Raw genomic sequence first — 14110 nt, forward strand, 5'->3', positions numbered from 1 at the left:
AAGTAGAAGGGTGTGGAGCCTTCTACACCACTCTTCTATACCACTCTTCTGCATGTGCCTTTATTAACGGAATGCCTTTGCTTAAAAATAAAAGTAACTTGAAAACTTGCACTTATTTGTCAATTGCGGTGCTCACAATGGTCTCAATATTTTTTCCTCCTGCAACCTAGGGACTCCACCGTACCTCAGCTGGGTCTCATGGTTCCTGAACTGCGTTAGTTAGGATTACCCAAACGTGGATTTCAAAGGAATACTTTCATTGTTCCATCTGTCACACCAAGTAATTGGGGCCAGCTGGATGTCAGGATGCGCGTGGTTACCATCTTAATCCTGCTCTTCTTTTGTAAAGCCGCTGAGCGCAAAGGAAGCCCTGGGGGTGCGAAAAACCGAGTGAATCACAGCCGGGCTGGTGGGAGCCGGAAAGGCTCCAGCCTGGTCAAACGCTATGCTCCAGGCCTCCCCTGTGAAGTATACACATACCTTCATGAGAAGTACTTAGATTGTCAAGAGAGAAAACAAGTTTATGTGCTGCCGGGCTGGCCTCAGGATTTACTGCACATGCTGTTAGCAAGAAACAAAATCCGCATACTGAAGAACAACATGTTTTCCAAGTTTAAAAAGCTGAAAAGCTTGGATTTGCAACAGAATGAGATCTCCAAAATTGAGAGTGAGGCTTTCTTTGGTTTAAATAAACTTACCACTCTCTTACTGCAGCACAACCAGATTAAAGTCTTGACAGAGGAAGTGTTCATTTACACACCTCTCCTGAGCTACCTGCGTCTTTATGACAATCCCTGGCATTGTACTTGTGAGATGGAAACGCTTATTTCAATGTTGCAGATTCCAGGGAACCGGAATTTGGGGAACTACGCCAAGTGTGAAAGCCCACAAGGACTAAAAAATAAAAAACTGAGGCAGATAAAATCTGAACAGTTATGTAATGAAGGAGAAAAGGAACATTTGGATCCGAGACCCCAAGTGTCAGGGAAACCCCCAGTCATCAAGCCCGAGGTGGACTCTTCTCTTTGCCACAACTACGTGTTTCCCATACGAACACTGGACTGCAAAAGAAAAGGTTTGTAAGTTTCTTACTTTTTCGTTTTCATGGATGATTAAGAATGCTTTTTGAATCTTAGGAATCTCTGCATCCCACCATGACTTAGAATTTTGGGAGCATTTCCACCAGAAATCTTTCCCCAGTGACAATGGAATTTACTCCGAGCTCAAGGTGGTTAGTGATTTGGGGAACATTAGAGGAGGGTAGGAGGTATGCTCAGGAGGGGCAGCCATTTGGGTCCTACTCTTATTTGCTCATCGCAAGCTGTGGCTGTAAGAAATTTCTTTAGTCTTAAATCCAATGTAATTTAACTTATGTAGGTAAACCAGTGGGTATGAAATCAAGTGCCATTGCGCTGTCCATATAACCTGATTTACACCAGTTAAATTCAAAACATGGTGTGCATCTGTGGGGAGATAATAACCTTAAGGAAAACCATGTGCAGAGCAGGACAGGTGAGAACACCACGGGAAGGAAGCCAAGTGGGCTGTAGTGATGGTGTGTCTGTAGTTCTTACAATTTAGTCTCAAGGTTTTCAAAAACACTTGCTACCATCCTGTATCTTAATTGTTCCCAAATTATCCAAAATAAAACATAAGAATATTGAAAAAAAACTAAGTTGAAAGTATCAATCCAAGAACTATGAGACTAAGAATAGCTTTCTAGAATATTACTTACTTTCTGCAAATCATTACTGGCTTTTACATCACACACAATCTTGGGCTAGTAGTGTGCAGGATTTGTGCATACAGGACAAATTCATGAAATAAGAAAACAGATGGGAGATTTCAGTAAGGCTCTTGACACGTTAGTGAAGACATTCTCAAAGTGCGGTCTGGGCACCGCTAATCTACCCTAGGACAACAAGGCATTTGAGTGTCTGTTTCATTTCTGGCATGGGTTAATAACTTATATGTAATATTAAATTAAAGCCAGATGTCATTGAATTAGGGTCATATAGAACATAGTATCATTCCTTCCAGTTATTTTAGGAGGGTTTGTTTTAAGAACAGAAAGGAAAGGTTAAGAGGAACACGGAGACTGGCTTCTCTCAAGGAAACCCTAGGCAGGAATCTGTGGACTTTGAAGAAGCAGGACTAAATTTGTTCATTTATCAGCGAAGTCATGCTCAAGACTTGCTCCCTCTCTCTGACTGTGGAAGGTGGCATCTGGTTAGATCACACCACGACTACATGACACCAAAAGGTTTGCTTACAATGACACTCTGTGAATTGTATATCGTTGATGCTAGCGTAGAGCAATTACAGTATCATAACCTGGGAGATGCCGTTATGGGATCCTCTGAGAGAAAGTGCTCATTAATTGAGAACCTACTATGCTCCAGGTATTCCACACACATGCTGTCTACAGCTGCCAGCAAGGTAATATTGATAGTATCCCCATCTACAGTTGAGGAAAATGAGGCTAAGGGAGGTTCAGTCACTTGCTCAAGGTCTCACAGGTAAGCAGCAAAACTAAGATTTGAAACTTGGTCCACCTGAGCCTGCTGGCATCCAGAGTTAATCTAACCATGTTCAAACAAGCAGCTGGAACAAGGAAAGCATTAAAGAGTTGCAGAAAAGTCAGTACATGAAGTTTCTCTGTAGCCAGATTGGGTGGAATTTCCCTAACACTGTTAACGGTGGGTACTTAGTGCTTCATGCCAAAGGGCATGTTTTACTAGGATTTCCTTTGTGATGCTTAAACCCTTGAATTATATATTTTAAAAACTAATACAAAGCTCCTATTCCTAGACTTGAGTTAGAAAAACTACTTGATATCGCTAAGGTTCTATCCTCAAGCTAAAGTTAATTTGCACTTGCTGCATCAGGTGACAAAGAGAAAATAGTAGAGTTAAGCTCATTAATTATCTGAGAAAAATGCTATTAACACAAAATTGAAGATTTCTACAGCTATGCCACACTGTAATTTAAGAAAAGATAACATAGTAGGAAATAGCTTTCTTTTTTACTGCTTTTCTCCTCTTTGGCCATCCCCTCTCCAGTGAGCCTATTTCTGCCTTTGTCTTTTTTTCCATGATATTTTTCTCTTTTTTCTTGGCAAAAATCAACTTATAAAAATACAAATATATTTTTTATTGCTTTCCTTCCTCAAGTTACTGTTGTCTACACACAACCTTCCAGATATGCCCCATAAATTCATTCCTCATGCTTTAAAAACACATGATTTACTGGGAAACGGTATAAATAAAGTTTATATGACATGCACAGTTAGTACATCTATACTAACACTAAAGGACAACTCAAGTTCCTCCACTTGTTAATGACGACGTAAATCAGAGCCTATACTTTTTAGATTATAAAATGAAGGGTAGTTGTGTCTTTTAGTATCATCAATATAAATCACTCTCACTATGGTTGATATCAGTCTATTGATTCAGCTGATAATTTACTTTTCATTTTTTGATATATTGTTGATTCCCATAAGTTTAAAGTCAAAGGTCTTCTCTATTAAATTCCCTTTGGTACTGCCTGGCACAGGGCCATGTTCTTTAGATTGATGATAATAATTGAGCTGCTTTCTTTGCTCTTACAAAGCAGTAATTTAAGCAACTTTTAAACATAAAAATACATAGAAGTTAAAAATCAGGGCTGGAATTCAAATATGACACCGAATTTTATCCATTATAGTTTTCCTTATCCCATTCTATAACTAGATAATAAATGTCAAATACTGAGAATAAATGTTCAGCACTGTTCATCTCTAACTCCCTGCCAGAGGGTAGTAATACTTTTGATTGTGCTCACACGTTGGACACTATGGAGGATCCAAAGAAGCCTAAAACATGCCATCAAGAGTGGAACTAGCAGTGATATTCATGAGAGCTGCCATCTAAATGCTCTGTGTGCCTAAGACATAGCAGTTTCATGCATTGTCATTTACTCCTCACAACCTTAAAAGAAATACTAGTATTCTCCTCATTTTAGGAAGGAAGAAGTTGAGCAGTAGAGAAGTTAGGTTGCCCTTTGAAGACCACATAGGCAATCCCTAAGCAGTTCCCAAGCCATTGGCCACCATGCACTGTCCTCTCTTCCTTCAAGATTCTGGTTACGCCTATTAACCAAGAAGAATATATAAGAGCCTTCTGGGTGCTTCCTTCCGGTATTGAACCCTCCTCTTAGGCTCTGTACAGTTCATCATGTACATGATCACACTCAAGGAAGCTGAATACAGATTCCCTTAACTCGGGAATTAGTTGTGCTTTTCCCAGCTGAGAGATGATGAATCAGATGGTGTGTGTAGGGTACCTAATACATGCCAATTTGACCACATAGACCTCAGAGATCACTATTTTTGCCTTAAACATCTGACAGCAAGAGAAGGAAACAATAGCTTTATTCACTGGGTGACAGGCACTTTGCCAACAAAACTTAGTCTTTCAAAGGGAATAGATGTGAGATTAGTTGAAAGCCATGTTTATGCCATATTGAGATGGATGGATTTGCCAAAAATACATGAGAGAGTTTTAAAACTGCTTTTTAGCTTCACATTTACCAGAATAATTTACCATTTTAAGGATTTATTTTACTTCTAAGATTAGGGCTGGGGAGAATTATGACCATAAATTGCTCCCAGCTGCCTCTGAAGATAATTTCACCATTAGTTTGAACAATAATTAAGAATCTTTTATTTGCAATACACAGGGCCATTTATATCTCTTTACCTACCACTACCAAGCCTTCGGAGTAGTTCTGACATTGCTGACAATCAAGGTAGCCTACTAAATGAGAAATTACATGGAAAAAATTTCCCAACTTCCTCCTCAAAATCAGCAAGGTTTGGTTGGGGGAGAGGCAGTCTTGTCAGGGGTGATAATCAAGTAAATACTATATTTGTTGAAGGTTTACCAAAAATCTCAGCAGCAAATAACCATGTGGTGCCTGGTCTAGAAATGGGGGCATTGACCAAATTTGACTTCTGGTCTGGGGAAATTTGTATTTGTGTAATCTTTATCAAAGACAAACCTACTTCACATCAACATTTGCATTTCTCATTCAAGTTTAAGGTTAAAAACTAAAGAACCGTTTTTACTCATCAATACAACAAATAAGATTTTTCCATGTTTTTCTAAGCCTACTAGTAAAGGCTTTGATTTGCATTTCCTGGTATTACTTGTGGATCCTATTTTTACTCAAGTCTGCTGGTAACAATGCCAAAGTTGGTTCTGCAGTTCATATTCCTCTTCCACAGGTCTGCCACATTGCTTAAGCTGGGTTTCAGGGTGTTCTCATAAGCATTTTTTTCTACCCATTTATTTGTGGTTAACCCACTTTAGCTTGTCCTACAGTGGTTGCTTGGGAGGTCTCTGTCATTCACCCTCATGTGCAGCCCAGCAGATGTGGGTTCAGCAAGCAAGTACTGATAAATAGGCTGTTTTCCAGGACCTAGGAGATACTAACTCTGGTGGCAAGCAAGACCTACAGCCCTTAATGGCTTTGTAGGACCTTGGTGAGGACTTGGGCTTTTATTCATAGTGAGATGGGAAGCAAAGGGTTCTGCCATCTGGAGGATGGCAAGCCATCTGGTAAAATGACAGGATCTCACATGTTTTAACATGATCACCTGGGCTTAGGACAATATTGGGATAATCCAGATAAGAGGTGCTGGTGGCTTGGACCAATGTGGTAGCAGTGAAGGAAGAGAGGAGAGGTGGGATCCTGGGTATTTTGAAATAAAACTCTATTCCTTTTTTAAAAATCTTCTAAGAAAATGCCACAGCCATTCTCAATAATTATTCCAAATGCTAAATGTCAAGAAATTATTTCTTCTGCCTGTCCTCAAGTGTCTCTGTGGTTTTCAGTTTTTCCTGGGATATCCATCTCCTTGTTTACATGTAGTGCCCAAGAGAGAATATAGATCTCCAGTCAGGGTCTTGCTGGTCCTAAAGGGAGGATTACCTCAGCGTTGCAACATTATAATAAGTTCAAGTCTTAAAACCTTTCACCTTTCTATATGTTGGCAGACACAACTCTAGGTCAAACAAAACAATGTCTTATCAGAGGATGGAAATAAAATCAATCCAAATTTTGAAAGCATTTTTATTACAAGAGGGCTCAATATTCCTGAATCATTAAACTCAACACATTTAATGAGCTCATTATTTCCCATATGTTAGTTAGATAACTTTGTTGCTGCCTAAGAAACTACCCCAAAACTTTGTGGCTTAAAACAACACACTTTATTATCTCACAGTTTCTGTAGGTCAGGAAACCAGACATGTGTTAGCTGGGTCCTCTACTTGAGGATCTCTCACAAGGCTGCAATTAGATGTGGTTTCACCTGAAGGCTCAACTGGAAAAATATCCTCTTCCAAGCTCATATGACTGCTGGCAGGATTCAGTTCCTCAAGGACTGTTGGACCGAGGGCCTGAGTTCCTTGCTGGTTGATGGCCAGAGGCCAACCTTAATTACTTGCCATGTGAGCCTCTCCAGAATGGCAACTTGCTTCATCAAAGCCAGCAAAAGAGAGGCTGCTAGCCAGACAAAAGTCACAATTTCTTATAACCTAATTATGGAAGTGAGCTCCTATCATATTTGCTGCATTCTATTATTAGAAGCAAGTCGCTAGGTTCAGCCCATACTTAAGGGGAAGAGTTTATACAAGGGCATGAATATCAGTAGAGGAGATTGTTGGATGACATTTTAGAAGCTGGCTGCCACATACCACTTATTTATTTAATGATATATTAGGCACTGTTCTAAACTTCTCTCAGGAAGCTTCCATGGCAAGGAGGGTGCAAAAATGAAAAAAATCAGTAAGATGTACACTGTGCCTGATGCTGATAACTGCCATTGAGAAAAAGCAGGAAATGGTATTAGCATTGCTGTTGTTGCCTACTTGAAAGCAGGGAGATGTCATTTTAAGTACAGAGCCAGAAAGGTATTATGGCCATTCCAATATATTGACCCCCACCCCAGTTGCTCCCCAATCCCCACTTAACCCTACATGACAAGCTTGAGGATTCTAAGCAGATGGAACAGCATAAGTGAAGCAGAAAGGTACCATGAATAGGCAGCAGAGCATAGTGGTTAGAAGCATAGTTCTGGGGGCTAGCATGTCTGTGTTTAAATCCTAGAGTGTGTATCAAACGTAAAATAGATAACTAGTGGGAAGCAGCCGCATAGCACAGGGAGATCAGCTCGGTGCTTTGTGACCACCTATAGGGATGGGATAGGGAGGGTGGGAGGGAGGGAGATGCAAGAGGGAGGGGATATGGGGACATATGTATATGTATAACTGATTCACTTTGTTATAAAGCAGAAACTAACACACCACTGTAAAGCAATTATACTCCAATAAAGGTGTTAAAAAAAAAAAAAAACCAAACACTCAAGGCAGAGATACAGCAGCAAAATTGTCAGCTGCTTCCCTTTATACCTGCTGAGCCTGGGTGTTATTAAAAAAAAAAATCCTAGAGAGTGACTATGGGCAAGTTGTGCCTCAGTTTCTTCATCTGTAAAATGGGGATAATGTACTTAGCTCATAGGGTTCTTGTCACATAATACTTGTTAGGGCACCTAGAAAAAGTTCTTGTACATAGGTACTAAGATACCAAGATCCCATCAAGAAGAAAAAGCAAATTTAACAGTAATAAGTATACCAAAGAAGGAACTACCAATACCATCCCATTAAGCATGGATTCTGAGCTGTTAAAAGAAGGGATATAAGACTGAGTCTTTATGAAAGTAAACATACTATGAGTTAAGAAATCATATATACCAGAAGGGGTTTTTTAAAAATATTTGGAAAAAATTATCAGTAAGTCAGTTATTCTATAGCAAAAAGGGAATTATGGATAAATGGATACCACCTTTCATAAACTTACTGTACCTAGTTCAAGGAATTTCTACTTATTCAGAAAGTCTTTGGGTCCTGCTGTTTCTCAGGTGTGAACTAATCTGGACATTTTATTTGTTGCTTCTAATTTTCTTTTGTCTGAACAGCTTTGTTTCTCTTCACAGGCTTCACTTGCCCTACTTAAAATTGAATAAAACCTCTTGAGAATATTTTGCTAAAGCTTAAAAGAAAGGGCAAGTATTATGCTAAAATATAAAATAAACACACTTTATAGTATTTTAAAGCATGATTTAAAGACAAATATAAATAGTAAGAGACAAATTAGGTGAACCTTGATTTCCTATTAACCTATGAAAAATAACTGGACTCCTCTTCCAGAGGCTTTTTTGTAGTAGTAGTCATTGTCATCTCAGCAGTAGTAGTAGTCGTAGCAGTAGTAGTAGTAATAATAGCAGCAGCACTATTGTTATTACTGTTTTTCCTGAGGAGTCCAGTTACTTCAGTACCTTGGGAAGAGTCAGGGAGGAGTGGTGGAGTATAAATTAAGTCACAGGATTCAGGGAATAAGTGGGTGATGAGGAAGCAGGGGGAGCAAATGAGGACTATTCTTCCTCCAATTTGAGCATCCAAGGAAAGGAGAAATAAGGTAACAGCCTGAGGGTCATCAAGGTCGAGGGCTTTTTGTTTCTTTCTTAGGATGGCAAGATCTGAGCTTATTTGTTCACAGAAGGAGTCTGAGGAGAGGGATAAAAGGAAGATGCAACAAAGAGGCAATAATTAATAGTGAAAGCTCTTTGAGGAGTGGGAAGGGAATGGGAGGAGATGCAGGTAGAGTGGTTTGATTTGTGGGTTTCATTTTGTTTCAGCTTTCTGTTTTTAAGAGCGTCCCAGGTGATTCTAACAGGCGGCCAGGCTTGAGCCCCACCACCCCGCCTGATGCCCAGCCAGCTGAGCTGCACTGCCTGCTGTCCTGCTCTTAATTTCTTGCCGCCTCTAGGACGTTTCTCAGAACAGTTCAGCAAGGAGTGATATCTGCTCCTCTAAGTGTGATGCACTTGGTTTGCTGGGCTTTGGTGGAATTTAGCATATTCTGAGGCTTGTTCATATAGTAACGTTCTTCAGCTTTAGATGGGGTATCCTTTTCCCCTTCAAGAGCTGACTCTTCAGTCACACAGGGATAAGAGTGATAGAGCAAATGGGGGCAAGAGGAGAGCTTGATAACCTGAACATTTTTATTTTTTCCAGAGTTGAAGAAAGTTCCAAACAACATCCCTCCAGACATTGTTAAACTTGACTTGTCACACAACAAAATCAACCAGCTTCGACCCAAGGAGTTTGAAGATGCTCATGAGCTAAAGAAATTAAACCTCAGCAGCAACGGCATTCAATTCATAGATCCCGGTAAGTTCCACAGAATAGCCCTTTAAACAGGTGACAGGTGTTCACTGTTTTTTTATTATGGCAACATTTATAGTAAATACAATTTAGTTTTTAAAAAACTAGTAAGAAGTTTGAATTTAAATTAAACATGATGCTTATAGTAGAACTTGCTTGGCCCTCAGAAATATTTGCCAAACTGCTGCTTTATGAAGTATGTAATAAGCAACAGTTATTCAGTTGGTCCAAATAAAAGAAGTGTTTTGTAGAATATATTTTAAAAATAAGAGTGTATGGCTAGGGCTTCCCTGGGGCACAGTGGTTAAGAATCCACCTGCCAATGCAGGGGACACGGGTTCGAGCCCTGGTCCAGGAAGATCCCACGTGCCGCGGAGCAGCTAAGCCCCTGAGCCACAGCTACTGAGCCTGCGCTCTAGAGCCCACACGCAACAACTACTGAAGCCCGCGCACCTAGAGCCCATGCTCCGCCACAAGAGAAGGCACCACAATGAGAAGCCCGCGTACTGCAACAAAGAGTAGCCCCGGCTCACCACAACTAAAGAAAACCCGCACGCAGCAATGAAGACCCAAAGCAGCCAAAAAAAAAAAAAAAAAAAAATAGGGTATGTGGCTAGTGGTCAATAATATGCTAAACATGTTGTGATTTTTAAAAGGAAATTCAGATCTGGCATTTTCATTGCTTTTCATTAAGTCCAAACTTATTTAAAATAAGGCTTTAACTTGTTTAAAGTAAATTTGAAACAATCTGCTAAGCAGAATAAATTAAGCTCATAAAATTAAGATCTAGTGGGCTCATAAATTAAGATAAAATGTGCTCAAACTAGAGCCAGATGGATTTTATCTAATCCTAGATCAAGATCAATTCTCTTTTTCATCCTTCAAATCTCTTCTCCCTTTGCTAAGCAAAGCCTCTGACAAAAATGAGCATGGTAAGTTAACTCACTGAATTTTAGAAAGAACTGAGAATTACTGCAATGTTGATCAGATTTGTAACATACATAATATTTGTGCCTTCGCAGTGCCTTCGTAATTTGAAAAGCTCTGTCTTTAAAAATGTGTATTACTACTATTAATAGTACAATGTTAATGTCATAAACATTTTGAGTACAATTGTTTCTTGTTTTCTTAAAGGTAATTTAATACCATTAACAGAACATTCGGATTTTAACACTGTAGAAGTAAAAACTGAAAATGAATGTTCTAGAGCTACCAAGGCATATTTTAGTATTAATAACATTTTTAAGTATTAAGAAATCATAATTTTTTAAAATTTTGAAAGGAACAGCAATATGCTACGCTCATACCTTAGCCTGTACAGATAGTGTAAACTTGGGAGTATCTTCAAATTTTGAGATCAAAAGCAATTTTCATTTTACATTGAATAAAAATACTGTAGAGATACTCTTCTCCCAAATGAAACGGTCATTGTATTAGTGTGCAGGTCAGTCACTGGTAGCCGGTCTCCACCAAGCCAGGCCACAGGGTGAAGAATCTGGAGGTGGAGATCCTCTTTTACTCAGTGAGAACCAAAGAACTGCAAGACAAGCATGCCTGTCTCGGGTCTGTGGGCAAGTATCTAACTTCCCCCCGGCTCGCCCGCATGCAGCAACAAAGACCCAACGCAGCCAAAAATAAATAAATAATTTAAAAAAAAAAAAAGAAAAGAGGGCTTCCCTGGTGGCGCAGTGGTTGAGAGTCCGCCTGCCGATGCAGGGGACGCGGGTTCGTGCCCCGGTCCGGGAGGATCCCGCATGCCGCGGAGCGGCTAGGCCCGTGAGCCATGGGCGCTGAGCCTGCGCGTCTGGAGCCTGTGCTCCGCAAGGGGAGAGGCCACAACAGTGAGAGGCCCGCATACCGCAAAAAAAAAAAAAAAAAAAGAAAAGAAAATTGTGAGATCATTAACTCACAGGATGTTAGCAAATCTTCTAAAACGCAGTGTCTTCAGAACTGTCATCGCAAGGGCTGGCCTTTTGCTCCTCCCCAGCCACCTGCCCCCGCCTCCCATTGACCCAGGTCATTGCTTTGCACCAAGATAGACTTCTTCTAGGGGGAATTAAGGGTTTTGTCTGAGAACAAATAAGATGAAAATAGTTAATGGGATTAGTTTGAGAGCATATTTTTCAAATTCAAAATAAGGGCAGTGAGAAAAAGAGCAATGAGAAAATGTTTGAAACAGAAACAAAATATTTGAAATCAGCATTGACCTGTACATTCTAGAGTACCTGGTCATTTTACATCAACTGAAGTAGGGATAATTTAGGTTTAGATTTCTTTACTCTCAGAGGGGGGAAAAAAAAAGCTTTTTGTTGTATTAGTTTGTGTTATGTGTTTGATATTTGTTTTAATGATCCACCCTCCCGCAGAATTAAATACATATGAATTCAAAGCTGATAGCTACCATAGCTTGCCAAAATATAACCAGATGTCTTCAAAATGTTGATAGAAATTTTTTTGGTTTTGGACAATACAAGAATATAATTCCTTCCCCCTGGGAAGGAAACTGGGAAACGGCTATCTTCTAGGCATTTTCAGAGTTATATCCCAGAGAGCTGTCAAGTCACCCCCAAACACATTTCTCATTTTTTATGCACTTATGTCTTACATTTGAGATATTTTCCTAATTCATGCCTTTTTTGTGGCATCTTTCCAGTGAGTATTAAAAAATGCACATGAGCACAAAGTACATTTTTAGAAAGCTAACTTAAAACTGATTTTTCAAATAAAATATTGTATTCTAGTCAATTTAATCAAGGGCAAAGCTTTATCTGAGTAAAAACATGTTTCAGAATTTTGCATTTAGACACGTATACTGTTAGGGAAATATAATTAAAACCGAAGTCTTCACTCAGCACAGAAATCCTCTCCACAATGGTAATAGAGAAAGAAGATTCTTTTATTATTGAATAAGCATTAAACCAGAATGTGATGTACATCACAGGCAATCTGCTAAGAGATTGCAGAAACAGAAAGAAATCTCACCCTTCGTATAGCCAAGCAGATACAACCTAATACATACGTGTTTTCAGGATAAATAATAACTAGTTCTTAAGTAAGAAGACTTGACAGCACCGTTTGTCAAACATTGTTCATTCTAACCTTACTTCGCAAGTGAGTTGGCATCTGTGTTAGCTAATTGGCTTTATCAAGAGGAAAACAAACTTCTATCTTTATGACAAGAGGTAATTTTGTGACTTGAAAGAAGGCTCCTATCCCCCCACAGAAACTGGGAGACAGGTGTTATCTCCCTTGATGTTTCCATTTCAAAGAGATGGCTCCCAGGTTCTTAAGAAGGACGATCCTCATAAAGCTGAAAAAGGCCTCTTTAGTCTTCTAAAGGATATGTACACATTTCAAAGAGAAGAGAAAGAACTTGCAAGTTTTCTAAAGTAAGAGCTCTGAGAAAAAGGAGGAGAGGGAAACCTTTTCCTTTATTTTCAATAGAGAGAATTAACTCTCTTATTTTTAATTTAAATTTGTCCTTATAATATACAGTGCACTTAACCCAATTACCCAATTGGTTTAATAAATATTTTCTGTTTCTAGCTGCTTTTTTAGGACTCACACATTTAGAAGAGTTAGATTTATCAAACAACAGTCTGCAAAACTTTGACTATGGAGTATTAGAAGACTTGTATTTTTTGAAACTCTTGTGGCTCAGAGATAACCCTTGGAGATGTGACTACAACATCCACTACCTCTACTACTGGTTAATGCATCACTACAACGTGCACTATAATGGCCTGGAGTGCAAAATGCCCAAAGAATACAAAGGGTGGTTTGTGGGAAAATACGTTCGGAGTTACTATGAAGAATGCCCCAAAGACAAATTACCAGCATACCCTGAAACATTTGACCAGGATACAGAAGATGATGAATGGGAAAAAATACATAAGGATCACACAGCAAAGAAACAAAGTGTAAGAATCACTATTGTGGGATAACTTAGAAATTGTTCTGGTTGCAGCTAATTTTGTATTTGCTAAACTGGTGTCGGAAAACCGCATGTTTAGATTTTGATTAACTGTTTTACCTATTTAGGCAAGGTTACCCAGCTGAAGGAAGGTTCCCTTAATTATTATTATTGTTGTCACAGTATAGTAATCAAGGGAATACTCTCATGCTGCTTGCCTGCCTCTTTGCAGAACAGCTTTTGATGGTGACTCCACACTGGTAACCTGCAGGAGTTGGGTCCTAATGATGGCATTAGGAGGTCATAATGTTCTGTATAAATGTTTTTACTGCTTTTTGAAAATTAAAAAAACCTGGTTCATTTTTACATGCTTTTCAAGAGCTGCTTGCATATACCTAAAGATGATCAAAATGAAGAGATACAAATGCTTAGTAATAATAAAATGTAATTCTCTTCCCTCTGCCCCCCAACTTTTTTTTTCAGTAAGTCAGCTTATGCATTGAATAAATTTCCATTTCTGATTCCTGTGCACTCCAAAATGAGGTCCTGGTAAACCCAAATTCTCAACTACTTTTCACTGATCCTTGCAAAAATCTGTCAGGCTAGACCTGGAGGAGAATTGCCACAGGCAATTAGCCAAGAATCTGAGAATTATATTAGAGACCGCTCAGAAGATGGGACTCTCAGAAGCAGTTGTAGATGATGTGAACATGAGCTCTGAACAGGTATAAACACTAGTAAATGTGGAAACAGCACTGTTTTTTTAACAGAGTTCAGACTAGTAAGCCACCTGTCAGTGGGAAGGATCTGAGAGCCCTTCCTGCTAAGCTAATATGTCAAGGAACATAAAACAGGATGAAATTAGGATTCAGGGTCAGGATTTGGGATGAAAAAGAAGCAAACAAAAAGGGAAGTGATATCAGAA

At 39.2% G+C, this 14110-nt stretch overlaps 2 protein-coding genes across 2 annotated transcripts in view; one reads left to right on the forward strand and one right to left on the reverse strand.

Annotated features, from left to right (window-relative positions):
• FBXL13 (F-box and leucine rich repeat protein 13) overlaps positions 1-14110 on the reverse strand; it is a gene marked incomplete at both ends in the record, with an annotated part of 183443 nt that overhangs the window by 97721 nt on the left and 71612 nt on the right.
• On the forward strand, positions 307-13216 carry LRRC17 (leucine rich repeat containing 17; the record flags this gene model as incomplete). Its single annotated transcript, XM_079711459.1, has 3 exons — positions 307-1075; positions 9123-9278; positions 12819-13216. 3 exons carry the CDS (start codon positions 307-309, stop codon positions 13214-13216), a joined length of 1323 nt encoding a protein of 440 aa, XP_079567585.1.

The sequence above is a fragment of the Hyperoodon ampullatus genome, assembly GCF_949752795.1.
Source record: "Hyperoodon ampullatus genome assembly, chromosome: 9".
Classification (NCBI taxonomy): Eukaryota; Metazoa; Chordata; class Mammalia; order Artiodactyla; family Ziphiidae; genus Hyperoodon; species Hyperoodon ampullatus.